Raw genomic sequence first — 23,794 nt, 5'->3', positions numbered from 1 at the left:
AGGAAAACTATTGATAGTTGCATGAGAAAGAGCAAATTCAACTTAAGTTTAAGACGTTGGAAGGTGAAGAGGTCGAGTCAGAGGTAACGGTTGAACGCTAAGCTATCTAAACAAAATGTCCAAAACGCTTCTCTGTTTTGTCAAGTTGGAGGAAAATCTTGATTTTTCTTTTCCTAATTAATTCCAAGTCGCTTCACTCCGAGGTGCATGCGGTTTTTAAAAAGAATGAGTCCAAGCCTTAAGTTTTTCGTTATTTGAAAGATGTAAGATGTAGGTGGAGTTAGTTGTCTGTAAAAACCCAGAACAACACAAAAAAAAAAAAATGAAGAAAAAAAAGGAAAAACCCACTGCAATGCAGTTTGGCTGGCGGAGGTGATTTAATAGAAGGTGGATGCGAGTGTATAGCGTACAACATGCACAAATCAAACTCCAAACCCACCAATGGACTCTAGTGAGTAGAAAGAAGGAGATGATGCAACAGAAAGAAAGGAGGTAGGGATGTCACGAAAGTAAGGTTGAGTTTAGCTGTTCAGGAGATTTTTCTTCAAGTAATGATCATCCAAAATCAGATTCTATCTTACAACAGAATTCCCTTGTCCGGGGAATTCTTGGTCTGATCTCTTTTCCCCCTTGTCATATACACAGGCATGGAAACCATGGTCATGCCCAAAAGCTGCACAGTTGCACTGCAAATCGGTTCTCTGTTGCAGCCTTCTTCAGTGGCTGTTTTCAGGGGATCAAACGCTAAAGAGCAGAGACCTATCGATTAAATTAAGACTAGCAGCCTAGCAGCACAGCAGCCAAGAAGATCGGAATGCCCAGAAAGTGACCATGATATTCAACTCATGACGGTCCTGAATTCTAGTTGATTTCCTCTCATAGACATGGTGAGAAAATGCCTGTTGAGTAGCCATGAACAAAGCCAACAGAAATTGTCACTGTGAAGAGAAAACTATGGTCTTCCCTAGTACAAAGGTGATCAGTGAGAGTTCAATAAAGAAGATTGTATTGATGAGAGCCCGATCCACTGTCCATCCAAATATAGTGATTCCCCCGGGGTTGTTCTGCAAATACATCACTGCATAGCCAATTAAGATTAATAAAATATGCGATGCATAAGGATTTAGAACCACAGAACTGGGTACTGATGAAAATTATAAATGAGACAAAAACCTCCCATGCATTTGTGTATATTTATACACTAATTTACGGCAAAGTATTTTAATGCACACCCTGAATCTTATTCAACCGTTAGCCAGAGCAAAAAAATGCTTCAATGATTCAACCAACTGAAACAATTGAGATAAAGGAGTCAGATGGCAAAGTAAACACAAACTTTGTTAAGGAAGACTAAGTTGAGAGTCAAATCCTTGTGACAACATAACTGTGGGTAAGAAACAGCATTCTGAATGAGGACTAAGAAAAATCAAGAGAGGAAATTTTAATCAAAGCCCTACTTTTTAGTTAAATTCTAAGAGACCCATGGTAAGAAGTATGTATTTTGTAATTTTTATTTATTATTACCAAACATAGATGTAGCTATGCACCCACAAACAGAACCAGATCAACCTGGCTAGATCCTTAAGTCCTGTTCAAACTAACACCTTCCATCAGAGCAGGCTCTTACCTCTCAAGTCCATAAAGATTCAGCACCACCCTCCAGGTTCCCTCTGCTTCTCTCCTCTCAAACTGGCCATAATTTTCACCTCTCTCTACAGTCCACATTCATTACTCAGCCATTTTCTTCTTTTCCAAACATAGTCAATACTCTGAAGGTCCGTATGTAATCCTGTGGTCTATGTATGATCTTCTCCTGGCTTATTTGTATTGTTTCACAGGCATAATCCTAAGAGTGCATAATTGTAAGCACATCACTAGGTCAGAATAATTATAAGAAGTTTGTAATAGATTGAACATAAAAAATGTAACAGATTCCTTAGAAATGTAGCAAGACGAGAGTTAAACTCAAGTACATAGGAGGTTTTAACACATAGTTATGTAGGAAAATGCAAATGCAACTTGTGATCCGTGTAGTGGAATATTCACTGGTGAAGTGGCAAAATTGTTCAACAATCAGATTGTCCAGGCACACCTGATTGTGCTGGTTTTAGGTCTAGAGAATGTTACAGGCAGGTCACTCTTTCTGTAAGCCCAAACTATTTGACACATGATTAAGGATTTCTACCATGGGCTGTATGCTTACAATATGGTTACTTTCCAAACTTTGGGGTTTAACTCAAAGGAAGATTATTCAGCAGATATTTAAGCATATATATATATATTCAACAGGGGTAAATACTAGAAAGAAATGCAACAAGATGTAATACAATAACAAGATAATTTGATTTTCGTACCAAATGCTTGTCTCTTGTGATATGAGGACATATATGAAGCCAATTGTGCACTTGTAGGCATAACGACATAATCCAGTGACTCCAAATCACTTTCAGAATAGTTTATATGAAGTGAGTTCGGTCTATTGTAAGCCTCTAAATTTCCCGTACTAGTTGAAGTTCTCAATTGAGATGTATCAGTAGAGCTGCATGTTGACAAAGCATGCCATTTGCTTGCCAGTGATGCAATGCCTTGGGCCCTATGGGAAATTTTTGTGGCTGCATGCAAGCAAAGAATTATCCCAACAACCTGAACAAGTGAGGAGACCTGAAAAGCCAGGAAAAAATGAAAAAGAGAGAGACACCAAAAATCAAATCTCAGGGAGTAAAGAGAAGAAAAGAAGAGAAATGCTAGGGCTTCAGCAACAGGTCACCAGCTATGGGTGCTATTTTGTGACAACTGCATGTGTGAACAGGTGCATGGGTAGAGGGGGTACACCCAATTAGCTAATCAAGAAGATCCAACCCCAAAAAACAGCTTGAGTGGATAATTTTCATGGTTAGTAATGCAACGTTCTTTTAGGGAGTTTGAGAAATGAAGATTACAATGAATACAAGGTAGAAGTGCTAATCCTCGAGCAGGAGTTTCTCGGATAAATAAGCAAACCATTAAGCAGTATATCTAGCTTTCATGCATGTGAAGCTTTATAGACCATATAAACCATAGCAAACTACAAACATAGATTAGCCAGATAGTATATAAAGAAAGTGTAGCACTGAACTTACTGCAAAATCACCACCATTTATGAAAGTAATTATTCCACTATATCCTGTGGTCTGGAATAGTGTTACAAATTGACTTGCTGTGACAACCAAGAATTCCAGAAGAAGATAGATTCGGAATCTGTGGCTTATCTTAGAGAGGTGATGTCTTAGACGAATGTGCTCTTCCATAAATACCAAAACATCAGATTCACTATCCAACAGTTTCCCATAATCATCAAAGTGGATAACTTGCAAATTGCAGACCAAATGAAACAAGGTGCAGGCTGTTAGAGAGATCATAGAAACATAAGTCCATGACACAATCAAAGCTAACAAGATAGCAACAGACAGCCACCATGATTCATGTTGTACATATAACATGCGAATGACTTCACGTGCAGTCTTTAGCAAGAAACATGGCAATATCCATGACACAAGCAACCGTAATGAACCCTGTCAAAACAAAATATCCAAAGCAATTCTCTTAGTACGAGCAAAGTTGGAACATCATAGAGAAAACATATGAATGGGTATCTGATCATAAATTTAGAGATCTGAAACATTATAAGAGGTGAGCATGAAATTTTAGAGATCTGAAACATTATAAGAAGTGAGCATTAAATTCTACATGACTGGGTGAAAAATTGCTACATAGATATGTCTTTAGTTTGACAAGTGAGAACTAGATTGCTATGGGACAGAAATCAGAGAAAGAAAAAGAAGCATTGAGAAGCGTGTCACATTACACAATCCTCAGCTCCAAATATGATCACCGGGCTCACAACTTAGCTAAGTAGCAAACTGTTCAAGTTTTTTTGTTACAGGCTTGATGACTTTCTTTGTTTTTATTTTTTTGTTTAAGAATGGTAGTACTTCGGACTCTAAAATTTCCAAACAAGTTGCCAAAGTTTTTAAGGGTGAAAGTGTAAGGCAAAGTGTTTTTGTGCACGTGAGATGAGATGTAAGCCTTTTGGGACCCTAATTTCCAAATATTTAAAATAATTTAAAATGCATACGGAAATAAAAATAAAATAAAATAAACAATAAATTTCATAACAAGTCTATTTTAAGTCACAAAAAATCATGCTAATAGTTTCATACTTCCATTTAAGTCTTGAAAAGTCACACTTCCATTCAATTCAAATCCTCCTCTCCAATGTCATCTTCATCCTCGTCCAATGTATCGATTGTGGGAAAGATTGCCCCATTAAATCCCCCTATTTCATCTAGTTCCTCACCTTCATTAATTGGTGCCAAATTGATTTTCTTCTTTTTACCTTTGTCTCCAGATTTACCTAACATAAAGTGCAAATTGGGTGTAAACTATTACAACTTCATGATTAAATTTAATTGAGTTTATAACTTTAATTTTCTCATATTAACTTCCGAACTTATCATGTTTTCTCTTGTAGGAAGGCAAATAACCTATTTTGACCAATGGTGTTGGAATCTCTTTGACCTTTGATGACAAATTCCTAATGACATCAACATTGGATAGTTCATCATCTTCAAGTAACGGAATATCAAGCAATAGGAGGGGAGTCGCTTCTCCATTGTCTATTCATCATTAGAATTAATTTCCTCTACCAAATTAGATCAACATTGTTTTTCCATATACATATGCTAGAGCATTTAACCTTTTATTTTCAAAGTCTATTTCTCCTTCTTGTTAAATCCAAAAATGATTAAAAAAACCTTACAATAGCTAGTCTTGTACTAATAGATTGCACTATGCCCAATCCTCTAAGATCTATTGATCGAGTAGTCTCTAACTTCTGTATTCTTCTTCACTTACTTTCCTTCACTACTCTTTTGAAGTTTGTTTGCCAATGCATGAACTTCTTTTATTTATGAGCAAAAGCGTGCTTTGATCACTTATTCCACACTTATTATATCAATTCAAATCTTGCATTTGCATGCCCTATTATAAACACTAATTGAATGAAACAAGGTCTTTTCTAACACAACAAATTGTGCCATATCTTTTGAAAGACACCTTGGGAACAACTAACCATATATATATATGTTAAGGTTGAAATATTTAAAGATTTAAATGTTAAATTCAAATTAGCCAATATTAGAATTGAAAGACATGTACTAAAAATTATAAGTATTATCAATTCAAAAGTGCTCCAATTCCTCTCATATGCTGAAGCACTATAAATGGACTCCTAATTTTTTTTTTTTTTTGATCAGAAACGAAGAAAAACATATTAAGAAGAAAAGATACAAGAGAAAGAAAAGATACAAAAATGGACTCCTAAATTTTCAAGAATTAATTGCAACATAGATTCCAAATTCATCTCTTGCTTGGCCATACAAGTTTAACTTAATGCCCATTGTTAGACATTCATCATAATCCAACATTTTGTCCACACATTTAGATAACCCCCGCCTCACCTCATCCACATTAGAGATCTTATCTTCATAATACAATTGATGATTAAGATAATAGTTGTGGCAAGAAAAGATTGACAAAGTTGTGGAGGTTGCATTTATTTATTTTTTCCAAATTGGCCCATATTTGTTTTTATTGTCCACACAACTAAATACAATTTTTTCTTTGGCCAAGTCCACCAAATCAACTTTTGTCAAGATACTAACCTATGAGATTGTGGTCTTTATAACAAAAGAAACATGAGGTAAAAAAATGGGATCAAACGACACAATACTTTGCGCTTTGACACCTTCGATCTTTATCGTTCACCTTCTTGAGCACCATTTATCAAAGGAGAACATTGCTATAAGAGATTGGTTTTCCTTATAAAGACTTTGGCGAGTAAGAAATATAGTACAAACCATGTAATTGCTAAACAAGTTCATGAGTTTTTATAAATGTTCTCATCAAACTGAGAACCCAAATGTGTCCACATATGAACTTTACCATATGCCTAACTTGTGATAGTGTATTGGCATGAACCTTTAGCTTTCCAATGCCCCCCAACATCAAATTAATACAATGAGTAGCACAAGTAGTCTAGTACAATTATGTCATCTTTTCAATACTTCTCATCTCAACATTCATATAATTTGTGGCATTATTAGTAATTGCACAACATTGTCTTCTTCAATTTCTTCAACTACTTCATCAAGATATTTAAAAGTCAAACTCTCCATTTTTTTCATTGTATCATACACAATTGATTTAAAAAATCATGACTGCTTATTAGCAAATTGATTAGACACCTACTCTTCTCATTTGTCCAACTATTTGATATAATTGAGCATCCATGTTCCTTTCAAGTTTTTTTATATACTCTCATCATGATATTTAGTCATTAACTTCTTCCTTGAGAATCCATGTTCTTAGTTAATTCATAAATGAAGGCTTCAACTTAGGCCCAAAGTTTGCAACAACATCAATAAGGATCATTAACTGTATTAGATAATAGGCATTTCAAATACATAAAACCTTCAATTTTCCTACCTACGTCTTTTCTTTCTTCATGCTTCCATTTGGAATTCAAAGTACTTTGTTAGGTTTTGAAGTGGTGGATTTATCTATTGTTCTCCAAGGTATGGGTTGCCCACTCACTCCCAATTGCTCTGGAAGAGACACTCTCATAAATTGGATTTGAACTCATGCCAATATTTTAATCAACTGATTTCGTTTTTGATTTTCATTCTCCAAAATTGGCTAATGCGTCTTTACATTCCAACTCTATATCTTCACTAACTTTATACATGCTTTTGCCATGATGGGTTATGGCCAAATGGTGTTCGAGTCAATTTACACCCTTGCTACACCTTTGATTACAAAATAATGACTAGTATACTTCTCATCAAAATTTTTAATAACATATTCCTACTCAAAATCTTTTCTCAAACCCTTTAAATCAAACTGACTCATATTGAAAAAACAATGACAATTGAATTCTATAAATGTTTTGCAACTTGAAAGATCCTAAATAATTGCATTGCATCAAATTTTTGCTACATGTAAAAAAAAACAAAAAAAGAAATTGGTGGACTACATAATTAAATAAGCAAATAGATAACAATATAAAAAACAAACAAAATAAATAAATAAAAATCTAACATTAAAAAAAAAAAAGTGAATGTGGAAAAAAAAACTTATTTCATGGAAGGTAAAGAAGAGTGGAGTGTTAAGTTTTAAATAGAAAATAGAAAATTGAAAATTAAAAAAAAAAAAGAAGAAGAAAAAAAAAAGAAGAAAAACTTCAGCATGGAAGGCAGAGCGAGGAGTGGAGTGTTAATTCTCAAATAGATGAATGAAGAAGACAAAAAACCAAAAAGCAAAGAGATCAAGATGGTGATTATTGACGTGGTGACGGCTGAGAAGTGGGAAGAACGAGAAAGGGAGAAAAGAGAAGTGGGCTTGAAGGTCAATGGAAGAGAAATGAGTTAAGAGATGGAGACCAAGAAGGGAAGAAGAGGTTAAAAGAGAAACAAAAGAGAAGGGGAGACGGAGTGACATACATGGACATGTAATTGATGAGAGTTTAGGCTGTGAAAACATGCTGGCAATGAGAGCTTGCAAATGCTGTGAGGAACACATCCGAGAGGCAATACTAGAGTTAAGGTTTTCCCCCTCAAATCTCAACCTTTTATATTTTATTTCTGGCCAGTTGCATCTCCAAAGCATGAGCCTCACCTATCAGAGCATGAAAGGCACAGCAAAAGCATGCCTCACATATGCCCCAACCTAGAAGTGTGTGCGTTTGGGGAGTCTTGCTCTTTTAGTTGCACCTTGCGCTGACGCAGGCCTTGAATACACCTCATTCATGCTCTTGAAAACACTACATGCTGCCTTTTTTTTGGGGGGGAGATTGGGGGGGGGGGGGGGTGGGTGAGAGATTTTCTTTTCATATGCAATGATATAATGATATATTGGATAGACCCCTAAAGGGAAGTACAACCCCAGTATGAAGTAATACCTAACCCTAGAAGAGGGGGGAAATAGAACATGCTTACTGCACACTCAACAATAGCTCAGTCCATAATCAACCCATCAACAAAACTCTTCCATAGAAACTCTCCTCCAAAGATGCACCTGACAGAAAGGCCTTTGACCACTCAAATAAAGATCTCAAAAGAAAATAAAACTAACAACTCTGCCCTCTGGAAGTCCTTTGGTTGTGCTCCTTTCAAAAATTCCAAGCTTACACATAACAGGGTTGACCTCCACATTATGTGTGTCCTCTTACCACTCAAATTACCATGCTAGCTCAGAAAGGTCTCTCCACTAAATGAGCAAGGAACCAGGAAAAATCAAACAATGCAAACAGCGAAGCTACAAATTGCAAGACACGTTACAATGTATGACTACAACTCCTCATTTTGCTTACACATCTTATTCTTGTATCTTGTTTTTGAAATTGAGAAGAATAAATATCTTTATGGATTCTTCTAATTTCTATCCTACCCTTTCCATAAAAATAGTTCAAAATAAAAATCTTCTCCCAAATTGCTTCTAAGAAAAGAACCCAACCATTGCAGGCATAAATGAATTTCAAACCTTCATCATTGGGACAAAGAGAAGGAACCTTGGAGAGAGAGAAGCATAGACATAGAAATAACTGTGCTTTTAAACCTTCCAAGTTGAACAGGAAAGTGCAGAATAGGAAGCCTCACTCTCCTCACTAACCACAATTTCCTAAATGCAGAATAGGAATGAAGCCACTATTTTGAATCATGAAAGTGCCTTGTTAACCTTAGATTCTACCAACAGGCCTTCATCAAATGCCAATTATTAGCTACCATCATTGTTCTATTAATTGCAATGTGAATGAATCCAGAAGCCAATCCTTCTGTGGACATTCAGAGGATACTTCCTATGGCAAACATCAAATCATAACTTTTTATATGATCCATTGCCCATAGAGACGCTGACAAAAGAATAGGAGTTATTTCATCCTAGTTTATAGCTTTATTGAGCCCTGAGCTAACAAACCCTCTTTCCTCTTTAGAGTACCAATCCATCTACCTGCTCCCCAAATTTGAGCATAATGATCTTCCCCCACAATCTGTCCATATCAAGAGCAAACCTCCACAATCACTTGCCTAACAGTGTCTTATTAAGGATAACTGGACTTCTAATTCTTAGACCACCTTTCTTTTTCAAATACATTTTTCTACATGACCAATTTATGAAATGCATTTTTCTGTCTAAAATCCCTTCTCCATAAACCTCTCTGAAACTTCTCTAATCTATTTTGACCTGACACCATGATAATAAAGGAGGGCATAAAGAAGATTGATAAATAGCACAAAAAAGACACATACCTGTCGCTAACCATTTCTGAACCGAAACCCTCACTAACTTAGCCATAAAAGAAGCTTACAACCACATACCCAAATATTTAGATGGCAAACTCCCTTCTGTATACCCCAGCAATTCCCCAAAGTCCCCCACATTGTTGCATTCCTCACTAACATAAGCTTTCTTTTCTCTCTGTTAATTTTCAGCCTGGTGACTACCTCATAAAAAAAAAAAAAAAAAAAAAAAAAAGAAAAAGAAAAAAGAAAAAAGAAAAAGAAAAGGAGAATACACCTCTAATTCAGCAATCAATTGCTATTCACTTCATGAAACCATATAATGCTATTGGTAACTAGTACAAAATCTCCCTGTGGAGGCCTTCACTCATCCCCAACCTTAAAACTACTTAGAAAACCACCCTATACAGCTTCAAAATGAAGCACAAGAACCTCCATCACCAATACAAACAAGTATGGGGAAAGCAGATCCCCCTTACATAAGCCTCTCAAACTCTAAAAGAATCCTAAGAGAGCTTGTTAACAAACACCAGAATGTAAGCAGAGAGGTCCAGAACCACCCACCCCCCCAAAAACCCATTTCTATAAAATCGTAACCAAAAAGTTCAAAGAGGATGATAGACAATGACTTTAATAACATTAGATATAGGCAAATATAATAGTTCAATTTAGGAAGCACAAATGCAATACTATCACATTTTATATGTTTGTAAAGATTTTGCCAGGTTAAAGTGTACATTTCTATTATCCAATAGACTAGAAATAAACCTTGATTTGATAATTCGGCATTTCCGGAGTGAATACTAAATTTACACTCCTGAGCTCAACAGCATAAGCAATTTGCAAAAAGGTTTCAAATGTCAATTGGAGTAATCCACCAATTGAGAGTTTCTTAAAGTCGGTTCATGACGCAAATTACCTTCCAACACAATAACTAGAAAGTCGGTATTCCTTTGAGGACACAAAAATTCCATTCCCCACCATCGTTTGTCCATTGGTATATCCAAATATCCACATGATGTAAGCATCTTATATCACTCTCTCTAAAAGTATTTGCAACATTTATCAGCAGAAGACAACCCCAAGAATTTAAACAAAAATTATCACCCAAAATCAATCAAAGCAACAAACTATCTGAAATGGGCAATGCTCACCGTAATTTTCTGCACATACTCGTCCCGAAACCGAACCATCTGGCCACTGAACCGATCAACAAAGAGAAATTTCCGGATACCATACTTTCGAAGATTATGAGAAAGACAAAGCAAAGAAACAGCCGCGAGGCACGCCTGCAAAGCCACAATATCGAGCTCGAAATCCTTGATTTGATACTTGTCACACCCCTCACAATTGGAGAGCTCAAGCACCACAACTGGAAGCAACACGCCTATAACAAAAAACACAGTCCACGAGAGCCCAATACTCAATACAGAGGATTGGTGGAAGCCCAGAACGCATAGAAACGACTCTAACCGTTGAAGGGTCTCATCGAGGTGGGTGTTGGACCATTCTTCTTCTACTTCCTCATGGGTTCGATTCACACCAAGAAGTAGGGTTTGGGCTGAAGAATCCTCTTTGGGTTCATGGTTACGAGCATCACCCATGTGAATCAGAGCTCAATTGGTAAAGCAAAGATGGTTTTCGAGGCAAAAACGATCAGACCCAGTTGGGATCTTGAGGTGATTCTTCTAGAACGCAGCTTTTCAAAGGAGGAAACCCGATCAAATCCACTTATTAACTTCTGTGGTCCTCTGTGTTCCTCGACAGCTGTGCCAGGGTTTTAACTTTTCACAGCTCAATTGAGACAGAAATTGCAGTCTCTGAACAAAAAGCAATCAAACCCAGTTGAGATCTTGCAGTGACTCTCCTGAAACGCAGCATTCACCGCCCTCTATGCGTCCTGTTGTGCCAGAGTTTTCAGACATATTTTATGAAATAGTAGAGCGTATGAGTGAGAACATCGCCCACATTTCAAAATTTTCCAGAGCTGGTTGAATTCTAGCCCTCCGATGATCATTTTTCGAGTTGACCTTTAAACGGTTAGTAGGACTCATGATAGAGATGATGTCCGTTCAACCACCGGATGAATTTTGGCCATGTGATATGGTAGGTCGCTTATGTTCTCACGGATCATTAGCCTCATCATCCTGCCTTGGGAACCAGGAAATTGTTTTTTTTTTTTTTGGGTATTTGAAGATAGAAAAAAGGAGCCTAAGCCCAATATTAGGTGGACCCAGAAATTTGGTCAACGAGGAGTGCCTACTAGTAATCATTGTAAAATAAAAAGTTAATAAAAATATAAAAATTTAAGTTAATTTATGATACCCTCTATTTAATGAAGCTATTATTGTTAATTAGATTTATATTTTAATAATCTTGTTATTCACTATCTTTTTTTTTTTCAAAATATATAATTGAAGTATTATTTATTTGATGAAAAATAAAAAATTTGATATTTTAATTGAATATTAATATTTTTTTGTTGAAAAGTATCCCAAATTTGAGATGAAGATAAACCAAGAGATTATATGAGATGGATAGAGATGTGAGGAAGAACAAGAGACGGTTGATGAAGTCTGAAGATTTATAGTTCAAGGTGTGAATATAATGAGTGGATAAACATGAGATATTTTCAAAATTCAATGATATATTTGATTGTGTCATTTGTAATATTCTCTATGATATATCAAAAAGATTATCGTATGTATATTTGTTTTATCTTTATATTTTTGAACTACAACACTTTTTTCTTTTTTATTATTGTTTCCATTTTTACATTTTTGTCTTAAAGAGCGTAATTTAAAAAACTTATTTGAGGGTCTTTATTTTATTTTATTCTTTAAATAATTTGAAAAAAAAAGTGTAAACAACATATTAAAAAATAAAAATTAGTTTATTGAACATATATATAAATTTTTAGAGAGAGTAGGCTCATTTTTCTTTTAGTCTACTTTGGAAAATTGGAACATTGGAACATCGACTCTTTAAACGCTCTCAATTCTCTTGAAAAGAAAAAAAGAAAAAGAAAAAGAAATCTCACTCCCTAAATACCTTCACAACCAAGAAACCCTATCCATAAACTTTTTTTTTTCTTTTAATAAATTAAGAATTCTCCAAATTTTATCTTCTTAAAAATCAATTTTAAAATGGAGTGTGATGATATAAACTAACATATTGACTGCATACACGGTATGTTCTTGCGCCTTAGATTGTCCTTGTTGCTTGCAATAATAATAAAATAATAATAATAATAATAATAATAATAATTTCATTTAATCATAAGGCTTGAGGATATATTATTAGTGTTTAATATTTGATGTGACATATTTAACAGAGCACTGTACAAGCAAATAAAAAGAACAGAAGACTATAGAATTCTTCAGACGAGACACAACTGTTTCATTTGGCTCGTCGGACAAGCACCATTATTCAACTTCTCAGCCAATCGATCAAATCCATCCTCTTTGCAATGGGAAGATCTCATGAGAACACTTCGAAGGTCTTGGCTTGGAGGATGATCTGCCTTAGGGCACCAATGGGAGCTAAAATCATCAATATCACTCCCAGAATTATACAGATCTGGAGTACCCAAATTCAAACGAGAGCCTGTTAGTCTTTCTCAACTTGGCCTGCTAAATATGAAAAGAAAGAGAAAAAGAAGAAGAGAGAGGCTAGGCCATAAGATGCAGTGTGGAGTTGACATACCCAATTCGTAATCCACGATAGGCTAAACCTTTTCGGTTTATAAATTGCAAGCCACATGATACAGGGGAGCTGCACAAAAACCAAAATTGAAGATATAATATTCCATAGTGAAAGATAAATGATAGCCTAATACAGGATAGAAATTTGTATCTCAAAGCCTTAGCAGTAGGATGTATGAGGAAGGATTGATTCCTTACAAAGTAGGTCGTTGGTGCAAACACCAATCCTCCTAAGAACCCAAGCAGGCTACCAAAGAAAGGGATCAACATGCCTATAAACATTGTAAAAGCTGCAATCATGGAATATTAGAAGAAAGATTAGTCATGAAAATACTCTGAAGCTTTGTCATAACTCATTCAAAGAAAAAAGAGCATCAACCACTCACCGACGTATAGAGTGCGGGTAATAAGACGAAGCCTGAAAGATGGTGTGAATTTCAGTTTCTTCACCAGCAATGTTTCCAACATGTCAAACACTGGCATCGCATATATCTGCAGTTCCCACAAGCTTATGAGGAAATGAAGATTCTATATTGAAATAAAAGCATACTATTTGGAGAAGATTTTGAATTTGGAATTGAACCTGGTAGCTTCCAATAACATGGATGACAACAAACAGGTTGGCTGCTGCTATAAGCCAGCGGGGTTTCTCCAGTGTGATAAGGATATTGTCAGCAACGCTGTTCCCAAACATCCAGTATCCAATCAGAGCGACAGGGAAGTAGCACAAGGCAACGACAATATAAGCGAAAATCACTCCTTTCCACATGGGTCTCTTGGAAGGCTTCTCAGGAGTGGAGGGAATTGTTGCTTGGATCTCCAACACCACATTGTGACCAGCATAGGCAAATGCTACGTCACCCAAGGCGCTAAAGAAGTTGAAGACTTTTCCAGTTGTGGTCGAAGCTGTGTATGTATATTGCACATCTGGTTGGACACCCTTATGAACCGAAGCTGTCCAGGCAATAGTTGAGTACCTGCAGATTGAAAATGGACAATCAATATACCACAGGGCATGTAAGCTTACAAATTAAACTAATCACAAGCTAGATATATGAATATCTACAGCAACTTACGTTAAGGACATGGTTGCAGCAGCAAATGAGACACCAGCAATGGAGTTGAAATTGGGCAAATGGGAGAGAACAAAGTGACAAGAGGCAAAAATCATGATGAAGTAGGTGGTCTTGATTGGCTTGCAGCTGGGACAAACTGTGTTATGGAACTTCTGCAAAGATTTGCCTCCGGTGATCATGTAGGCAATGTCAACACCCACTTCTACAATCACCTGTTGAGGGACCACAATCCAGAGGCCAAGCTTTTCACCAAAGGCGTACTGTCCTAGTTCATGGTATCTATCAAACCGCTTCCCAGGAACCATTTCATGCATCTCAACCATTTGCCATAGAGTGTACAAGGTGACGATCCATGAAAGAATAAGAACAACCACCCCAGGGCCCCTAAATATATCAAATAATGAAATAAATGTTTCAAAAGCTTTGAAATATCTCAAGTAGATGACAAACTTTTCGTCTATTAATATTAACAACTCTAAATTAGCTTTTCTGAATATCTGAAGGGTTGAATTCAGTTGATTCTAAAAAAGTAGATGGCTCAGAAATAGATTTACTGAGAAACAAATTCATCAGCACTACTGATTAAATCAATAGTACCTTACATAAATGAACCATCTGTAATATTTACAATTTCCACATCATGGGAAGAAAATCCGGAAAATCCCATAAACTGAAAATCCCTTGGAAACCCAAAAAAGTAGGGGAAAAAAAATCTGTGTAAATATAATAAAAACCCCATTCTCAGAGCAATCACAACCATACGAGAAAAGCATTTATATTAAAGTAAATGCAGTAGAATCATCATTTTGTTTACTTTGTCAGAAGATAAGAGTATAGGAATGAGAGAAAGATACCATCCAAGCTCTGCCATTGCATAAGGGAGGCTGAGGACACCAGCCCCAACCATGGCAGTCACATTGTGGAATGCCGAGTACCACCATTTTGCATTCCTGGACGATGTGATTGGAAGCCAATCATCAATGGCCTTCTCTCTAGCATCCTTCTCCTGCTGATTATGCTCCATTTTTCTCAACAAATTCAAGGCACTGGCCAGGGATTTTTCAGAACCTGATGCAACCCAAGAACAGAAGGCCTTGGAAGATCAGAATGATGAGTTTTTGCGGTGTGAAACAGCAAAATATATAGAGATTCAAGCAGATCAATACAGGCATATGATGGGTAAATATAGTATGACAGTAGCTGTAGAAGCAGTTATGATTCCTTCTAACAACAGAAATTTGAATTTTTTTTGGAAAAAGTTGGTGAATTTGGTTTCTTAAGTTGCCAACGAGGCCCCATTTCTACAATTAGTATTTATAGATTCAACTAATCAACAAGTGTAAACCAGATTTACACATCAACACCTTATGGACATTGAGAAGTGTTGCTTCCGGGAAACATCGAATCACTACTTTACTCAAAGCCCACAAGCTTTATCAAATTTAACCTCGATGTTTCACATTGGAATTACTATGGCCTTCATGACCACACAAAGTTATTAATCCACACTACTGTAAACATTCATAACCAAAATTATGAACCTAATGTATTTACATTTCCCATATCATGCATCTAATGTATGTGAGAAGATTAATCGAATAAGGTATGCTTAAAATACAAAATATCATCATTGGAGTCATGAATCTACCAAATTATGTACAAAGTACAATGACTAAAGTTATGTACCTACGCATTTGCCATAAATATTATATGAAATTGGAAAGATGAATTTATTTTGATTCATTAATCTAGAATAGAATTGTGAGATCTTATTTATTTGATTTTCAAACATCACATCCTTTTGATCAGTGTGAACGAGGGGGATTTGGTGAACACGAGTCCGTTGAAAAGTTGATATGATAAGATGTTGAATTATTTTCAGAATTTTTTATTTTATTTTATTTATTTATTTATCATAAGAAGAACCCATTTATATCAATGAAAAACCGATTGATTGGAATAAGTCAACAATACATTGAATTGGGAAGCCAATTCGTCAGTTTTGTCTTTCATATTCGTTCGCATTTTCCATTTATATCGTGTATTGATAGACTATCATTTTTCCACCCCTAGACAAGCCCTAAACATTATTATCCAGCTAACTGGTTGAATGATTCGTCTGCTTTTTCTCCATTTTTCCTCAGGTTTCTTGGCAACCAAACAGTGGTGAAATGGTGAACTCACCCGTTTGGATAGTAAACCTCCCAGCTCAAAACCAGACCCGAAGGCCTGAGCTTGTTGTTTGTGCATAACGTGGGACCTGAACATGGAGATGTGAGAGATAGAGAGCTTCAGTTTTGAGGAATATGGATGAGATTCAGGAGCAGAAACGGCAAGAGACCATATCTAATATTGGAAAGCCATTTTTTTTTTTTTTAAGAAAACATTAAAGAACATAAAATATAATCAAAATTTGTGATACATTTATGTATTTTCAAATTATTTCATTTTTATATATAAGAGTTAATATAAATAAATGAGTTTGGAGTAGTATATAAAAAAGTTTATTAATTAAATTTAAATTTATTTTTTTAATTTTCTTTTGCTTTTTTATTTTTTATTTTTATGATCTACTTTTTCTTTCTATTTTATTATAAAAAATGGAAGAGAATAAAATTTAATTAAAACTAATTCAATTTTTTTTAAATTATTTAATTTTTATATAGAAGAGAAAAAAAAATTAACTTTTTTATCTATTTTTAATTTTCTTCCATTTTTTTTAATTGAACCAAACATTTAGGGTTTGACAAAAGACTTGACAAGAAAATTTTGCCATGATATTTTGTCTTGTATACCCTTTATGCCCTTATCTTTCATGTTTCCCTCCTTTTTATGATTATTTTTTACGTTACAACATCAGGATTAAGGACTAGTATGAGAAGATTTTTTTTTTTTGCTTTAATTGGAATTTGAAGTTAAAACTAAAATCAAAATTTTTGAAGGACAAAATAAATATCATAAAGTTTTATTAAATTTGAATCAACTTCTTACATAAATAAAAATAAAACTTTTACAAGAATGCTCTAATTTATCATTTTGATTTGATTTAGGAACATTACTAAAGTTTTTTAAAGAGGTTTATTTTGAAGTAGGTTTGCCTTCAAAATTTTTTGACTTTCATAGTAACCTTTTTGTTTTGTAAGTTATAAGTTCTTTGAACAAAATTAATTGAATAAACATAAAAGTATTTATTAAGCTTAAAAAAGAGATATTAATTTTTTAGAATTTGATCCAAATAGACTCTAAAAAGGCTTACTAAAAGCCCTATTGACATGGAGATCATTTGTGCAAAAAATTGACCACCTAAAACAAGCTCAATTAAAAATTTGTCCTTTTAGTGAGACAGTTGTTGAGGATATTCTAAAATTGTGTTGCATGTTGCAGTAGAAGGTTAATATTCCTAAATCATTAATAAATATTTTACATGGTTGAAAAGGAATTATAAAAATAACTTGGATTGTCTCACTAAAAAGGGAAAATTTTTAATTGAGTTTGTATTAGGTGGTCAATTTTTTGCACAAATATTCTCCATATCAATAGGGCTCTTAGTACCCTTTTAGAGTCTATTTGGATCAAATTTTGAAAAATTAAAATATCTTTTCTAAGTTTGATAAAATCTTTTATATCTGTTCAATTAATTTTGTTTAAAGAGCACATTGTTTAGAAAACAAAAAAAGTTAATATGGAAGTTAAAAAAATCCAAACCTATAGTGTGAAAAACCTATAATGAGATAAACCTCTTTGAAAAACTTTAGTATTAATGCTCTTGGATCATAATCAAAATAATAAATTAGAGCACTCTTGCAAAAGTTTTATTGTTGTTTATGCAAGAAATTATTTCATGTTTAATAAAACTTTTATAATATTTACATCGTCCTTCAAAAATTTTGATTTTGGTTTTAACTTCAAATTCTAATTGAGGTCAAAAATAAGAAATTATGTGAAATGGGGCCTTAATCTTAATTTTCTAATGTAAAAAAATTTAGAAAAAAGGGAAAATACAAAAGAGAAGGGCATAATGAGAATACAAGACAAAATGTCATACCCTAGTGCAATGTTTGGTTCTGGAAATTTGACGGCAAATGTGAAGCAAAGAAAATAGGAAGAAAAATAAAAAGAAAGAAAAAAATGAAAAGAAAATTAAAAATAGATATAAATTAATACATTATTTTTACATGGTTCTTTAAACTCATTGAAGGTATTTTTTTTCTATCTTCTATATAAGGATTAAATAATCTAAAAACAATTTATTTTCTTAAAACTATTTTTAATTATATTTGATATTTTTTTTATAATGAAATCAAACACTAGAAAATTATTCCTTTAATTTATTTTTTTTGTTTTGAGAGATTTGAGGAGAAGAAAAAGTAGATCATAGAAAAAAAAATGAAGGATAAAAAAAAAGATTTAAAGTCAATAAATTATTTTGATATATTACTCCAAATTCATTTACTTATATTAACTCTTGTATTTAAAAATTAATAATTTGAAAATACATGATTTATCACAAATTTTGATTATATTTTTTGTTCTTTAATGTTTTCTATAAAAAAAAATCATTTTCCTATACGTAGATATAGGTCTCTTTTTTTTGCCGGTTCTGCTCCTGAAATCTGAATCTCATCCATATTTCCCAAAACTGATGCTCTCTATCTCTCATATCTCCTTGTTTAGGTCCCACCATCTGTCATATCTTCTTGTTTAGGTCCCACTATCTGTCATATCTCCTTGTTTAGGTCCCACGTTATGCACAAATTACAAGCTCAGGCCCTCGGGTGCGAGTTCACCATTTCATCACTGTTTGGTTCCAAGAAACCTGAGGAAAAATGGAGTGTTTTCTTAAATGAGCAGAAGAATCATTCAACTAGTTAGCTGAATAATAATGCTTAGGGCTTGTCTAGTAGTGGAAAAATGGTAGTCTACCAATACATGATAGAAATGGAAAATGCGTACGAATATGAAATATGAAACATACCAATTGGCTTCCTAATTCAATCTATTATTTACTTATTATAATCAATTGGTTATTCATTGATATAAATGGGTTCTTTTCATGATAAAAAAAAGCAAAAATTCTTATTATTATTATTAAAGTCGGTAGGACTTTTGTTCACCAAATCCCCCTTCGTTCACATTGATAAAATGATGTGATGTTAGAAAATCAAATAAATCAGACCTTACAATTCTAATTTAATGAATCAAAATAGATCTACAAAATTGATCATCCCCTACGCATGTCATTGTGATAAAAATCACATTTCTTGAATTATTTACAATGTTGAGTCACTTGATAGCACTTTATCATTTTATCTTGGTATTGAGATTCTTATCTCCCCTCTCCTTATTCTCTTTTACTCAATGTTTCTACAAATGATGGGACACCCCACAAACCTAAGATGGGTAGAGAGATGGATTGATCAAGAGCCCTTTTTATATCATTTCATCGTTACCTTCCATCAAGAGTTACAAATGAACATTTCCTTTTAGATATACACATGAATCCACCTTTTCCAATTCCACATAGTATTTATGGTATATGAAAACATAATGTAGGTACGTGACTTTAATTAACCATCCTACCTTGTACATAATTTAGTAGGTACTTCATATTTTTCATATACATTAATATACATCTAATCTTCCTACATACATTAGATGTATAATAAGAGAAATGTAAATACATTAGGTTCATAACCTTTAGAATAGTGGGAATTAACTTCATGTGTTCAAGAAGGCTGGAATAATTCCTACATGTGAAACATTGAGTTTAAATTTGACAAAGCTTGTCAGCTTTGAGTATAGTGATCGATCCAGGAAGCAACACTTCTCAATGTCCATAAGGAATTGATATGTAAATCAGGTTACACTTGTTGATTAGTTGAATCTATAAATACTAATTGTAGAAAATGGGGTCTTGTTGGTAATTTAAGAAACCAAACTCACCAATTTTTTTCCAAAAAAATTCAAATTTCTGTTGTAAGTGCAAGGAATCTTAACAGCTTCTAGAGCTCCTGTCATACTATATTTGCCCATCATATGCCTGTATTGATCTGCTTGAATCTCTATATATTTTTCTGTTTCACACTGCAAAAACTCATCGTTCTGATCTTCCAAGGCCTTCTGTTGTTGGGTTGCATCAGGTTCTGAAAAATCCTCGGCCAGTGCCTTGAACTTGTTGAGAAAAATGGAGCATAATCAGTAGGAGAAGGATGCTAGAGAGCAGGTCATTGATGATTGGCTTCCAATCACATCGTCCCGGAATGCAAAATGGTGGTACTCGGCATTCCACAATGTGACTGCCATGGTTGGGGCTGGTGTCCTCAGCCTCCCTTATGCTATGGCAGAGCTTGGATGGTATCTTTCTCTCATTCCTATACTCTTGTCTTCTGACCAAGTTAAAAAAATGATGATTCTACTGCATTTACTTTATTATAAATGCTGTTCTCATATGGTTGTGATTGCTCTGAAAATGGGGTTTTTATTATGTTCACATAGATTTTTTTTCCCCTACTTTTTTGGGCTTTCAAGGGATTTTCAGTATATGGGGTTTCTTCCCATGACGTGAGAATTGTAAATATTACAGATGGTTCATTTATGCACAGTACCATTGATTTAATCAGTAGTACTGATGAATTTGTTTCTCAGTGATTCTATTCCTGAGCCATCTACCTTTTTAGAATCAACTGAATTTAACCCTTCAGATATTCAGAAAAGCTGATCTACAGTTGTTAATATTGATATACGAAAAAGTCTTATCTACTTGAGATATTCCAAAGCTTTTGGTAACATTTATTTCCTTTGATATTTAGGGGCCCTGGGGTGGTAATTCTTATTCGTTCATGGATCATCACCTAGTACACTCTATGGCAAATGGTTGAGATGCATGAAATGGTTCCTGGAAAGCGGTTTGATAGATACCGTGAACTAGGACAGCACGCCTTTGGTGAAAAGCTTGGCCTCTGGATCGTGGTGCCTCAACAGGTGATTGTAGAAGTGGGTGTTAACATTGCCTACATGATCTCCGGAGGCAAATCCTTGCAGAAGTTCCATAACACAGTCTGTCCCAGCTGCAAGCCAATCAAGACCGCCTACTTCATCCTGATTTTTGCTTCTTGTCGCTTTGTTCTCTCCCATTTGCCCAATTTCAAATTCATTGCTGGTGTCTCATTTGCTGCTGCAATCATGTCCTTAACGTAAGTTGCTGTAGATATTCATATATCTAGTTTGTGATTAGTTTTCTTACATACCCTGTGGTACTATATGGATTGTCTATTTTCAATCTGCAGTTACTCAACTATTGCCTGGACAGCTTCGGTCCATAAGGGTGTCCAACCAGATGTGCAATATACATACACAGCTTCGACCACAACTGGAAGAGTCTTCAACTTCTTTAGCGCCTTGGGTGGCATAGCATTTGCCTATGCTGGTCACAATGTGGTGTTGGAGATCCAAGCAACAATTCCCTCCACTCCTGAGAAGCCTTCCAAGAGACTCATGTGGAAAGGAGTGATTTTTGCTTATATTGTGGTTACCTTTTGCTAGTACCCTGTCGCTCTGATTGGATACTGGATGTTTGGGAACATTGTTGCTGACAATATCCTTATCACACTGGAGAAACCCCGCTGGCTTATAGCAGCAGCCAACCTGTTTGTTTTCATCCATGTTATTGGAAGTTACCAGGTGCAATTCCAAATTCAAAATCTTCTCCAAATAATATGTTTTTATTCCAATATTGAATCTTCATTTCCTCGTAAGCTTGTGGGAACTGCAGATATATGCGATGCCAGTGTTTGACATGTTGGAAACATTCTTGGTGAAGAAACTGAAATTCACACCATCTTTCAGGCTTCGTCATATTACCCGCACTCTATACGTTGGTGAGTGGTTGATGCTCTTCTTTCTTTGAATGAGTTATGACAAAGCTTCAGATTAGTTTCATGACTAATCTTTCTTATATTCCATGGTTGCAGCTTTTACAATGTTTATAGGCATGTTGATCCCTTTCTTTGGTAGCCTGCTTGGGTTCTTAGGAGGATTGGTGTTTGCACCAACGACCTACTTTGTAAGGAATCAATCCTTCCTCATGCATCTTACTGCTAAGGCTTCGAGATACAAATTTCTATCCAGTATTAGGCTATCATATATCTTTCACAATGGAATATTATATCTTCAATTTTGGTTTTGGTGCAGCTCCCCTGTATCATGTGGCTTGCAATTTACAAACCCAAAAGGTTTAGCCTAACATGGTTTACAAATTGGGTATGTTAACTCCACACTGCATCTTATGGCCTAGCCTCTCTTAGTTCTTTTTTCTTTTTTCCTATCTTTTCATTTTTGGCAGGGCAAGTTGACAAGGACTAACAGGCTTTCGTTTGAATTTGTGCATTGCAGATCTGTATAATTCTGGGAGTGGTATTGATGATTCTAGCTCCCATTGGTGCCCTAAGGCAGATCATCCTTCAAGCCAAGACCTTCGAAGTGTTCTTATGATGATCTTCCCATTGCAAAAAGGATTTGATCGATTGTCTGAGAAGTTGAATAATGGTGCTCGTCCGAAGAGCCAAATGAAACAGTTGGTTCTCCTCTTAGAGTCTTTTAGTTTTCTGTTCTTTCATTTGCTTGTACACTGCTCTGTTAAAAATGTGTCGCAATATTTGGTGAATATATAGTGAATTTTAATTCTCTTCAACAAAGAATTAAATGTCTACAATTACCTCTTAAGAGTTTAATTTCATGCATTTTATCGCATTAAAAGAACCCATTAATATCATTGAAAAAAATGTCTTCTTTGATATCCATACTTGGTTTCCATTTACATCATGCACGCTTATATCCACCACCATGTCTTCCAAGTAGGACATGTAACACGTCCATAGAAAAAAAAAAAACCTAAATTAAAGGGTGATTATCATTCTCACTACCAAACAAGCCTTATACCATAATTATTTAGTGAGCAACTTCTATTTTTCTACTACTTTTTTAATAGAATTTCATACATCGAGATATTGTCCAACCTATTTAGGATGGCATTTACCTTTGATGTATAGTGGTTTGCCAAATTTTCAGGTGTGCTATTGGAAGAATGGTTCACTCAATTTGCTACAGATCACTCTTTATTCATAAAACATGAAGGTAATTCATTTCTTGCATTACTAGTATATGTTGATGACATTGTCATCACTAATAAAATGCAAAACTGGTTGAAGATCTCAAAATACTCCTTGATGGTAGATTCAAACCCAAAGATCTTGGACAACTCAAGTATATTCTCAGCCTTGAGGTTGCTAGGTCGAGTAAAGGGATTTCGGTTAGCCAAAGGCATTATGCTCTTTAGATATTGTCTGACACAGGGTTCTTAGCTTGTAAACATGCAAGCACACCTATGGAAGCTAATGTTAAGTTTTCACAAGATGATGGGGAATTTCTTGAAGACCCAAGATTGTATAGATGGCTGATTGGTAAGCTTCTTTACCCCACAAACGCTCGACTTGATCTCTCATACTCGGTCCATCGTCTTAGCCAATTCCTTATTAATCCAAGATCTAGTCATCTTCAAGTTGCTTATCAAGTTTTGCAATATATCAAAGGATTAGTTGGATAAGGCCTCTTCTTTCTTTCCTCTTCAACAACTAAACTCAAGGCCTTTGCTGATGTAGATTAGGCAACTTGTAAGGATTCA

The 23,794-nt window shown here is 34.8% G+C and overlaps 2 protein-coding genes and 1 pseudogene across 5 annotated transcripts; 1 reads left to right on the top strand and 2 right to left on the bottom strand.

Moving 5' to 3' along the window:
• Window positions 1-329: 329 nt before the first annotated feature.
• On the bottom strand, window positions 330-11,418 carry LOC117914902. Of its 4 annotated transcripts, none has more exons than XR_004651326.1 (5): window positions 10,490-11,418; window positions 3,120-3,551; window positions 2,355-2,661; window positions 1,628-1,846; window positions 1,025-1,078 (listed from the first exon to the last, which is right to left on the bottom strand). XR_004651326.1 is itself a non-coding variant. In XM_034830441.1 (5 exons), the coding sequence occupies exons 1-4, from the start codon at window positions 10,937-10,939 to the stop codon at window positions 1,282-1,284; spliced, it is 1,197 nt and encodes a 398-aa protein (XP_034686332.1). In that variant the 5' UTR covers window positions 10,940-11,418; the 3' UTR covers window positions 1,041-1,078; window positions 1,233-1,281. The 4 variants fall into 4 exon arrangements, 3 of the variants coding, with proteins under 3 accessions (XP_034686314.1, XP_034686332.1, XP_034686322.1); XM_034830441.1 differs by lacking the exon at window positions 1,628-1,846 and adding an exon at window positions 1,233-1,289 and having other exon boundaries at window positions 1,041-1,078; XM_034830423.1 differs by lacking the exon at window positions 1,628-1,846 and having other exon boundaries at window positions 330-1,078; window positions 10,490-11,413.
• A 1,222-nt stretch (window positions 11,419-12,640) lies between these two features.
• LOC117923423 (lysine histidine transporter 2-like) lies at window positions 12,641-15,197 on the bottom strand. Its single transcript, XM_034841701.1, has 7 exons — window positions 14,970-15,197; window positions 14,116-14,499; window positions 13,623-14,016; window positions 13,426-13,531; window positions 13,238-13,329; window positions 13,041-13,109; window positions 12,641-12,914 (listed from the first exon to the last, which is right to left on the bottom strand). Exons 1-7 carry the CDS (start codon window positions 15,137-15,139, stop codon window positions 12,816-12,818), a joined length of 1,314 nt encoding a protein of 437 aa, XP_034697592.1. The 5' UTR covers window positions 15,140-15,197; the 3' UTR covers window positions 12,641-12,815.
• Window positions 15,198-16,418: 1,221 nt separating this feature from the next.
• LOC117921053 lies at window positions 16,419-22,605 on the top strand (annotated as a pseudogene).
• The last annotated feature ends 1,189 nt before the right edge of the window (window positions 22,606-23,794 follow it).

Source organism: Vitis riparia, chromosome 1 (genome assembly GCF_004353265.1).
Source record: "Vitis riparia cultivar Riparia Gloire de Montpellier isolate 1030 chromosome 1, EGFV_Vit.rip_1.0, whole genome shotgun sequence".
Classification (NCBI taxonomy): Eukaryota; Viridiplantae; Streptophyta; class Magnoliopsida; order Vitales; family Vitaceae; genus Vitis; species Vitis riparia.
This window is presented reverse-complemented; position numbering and strand designations above follow the sequence as displayed.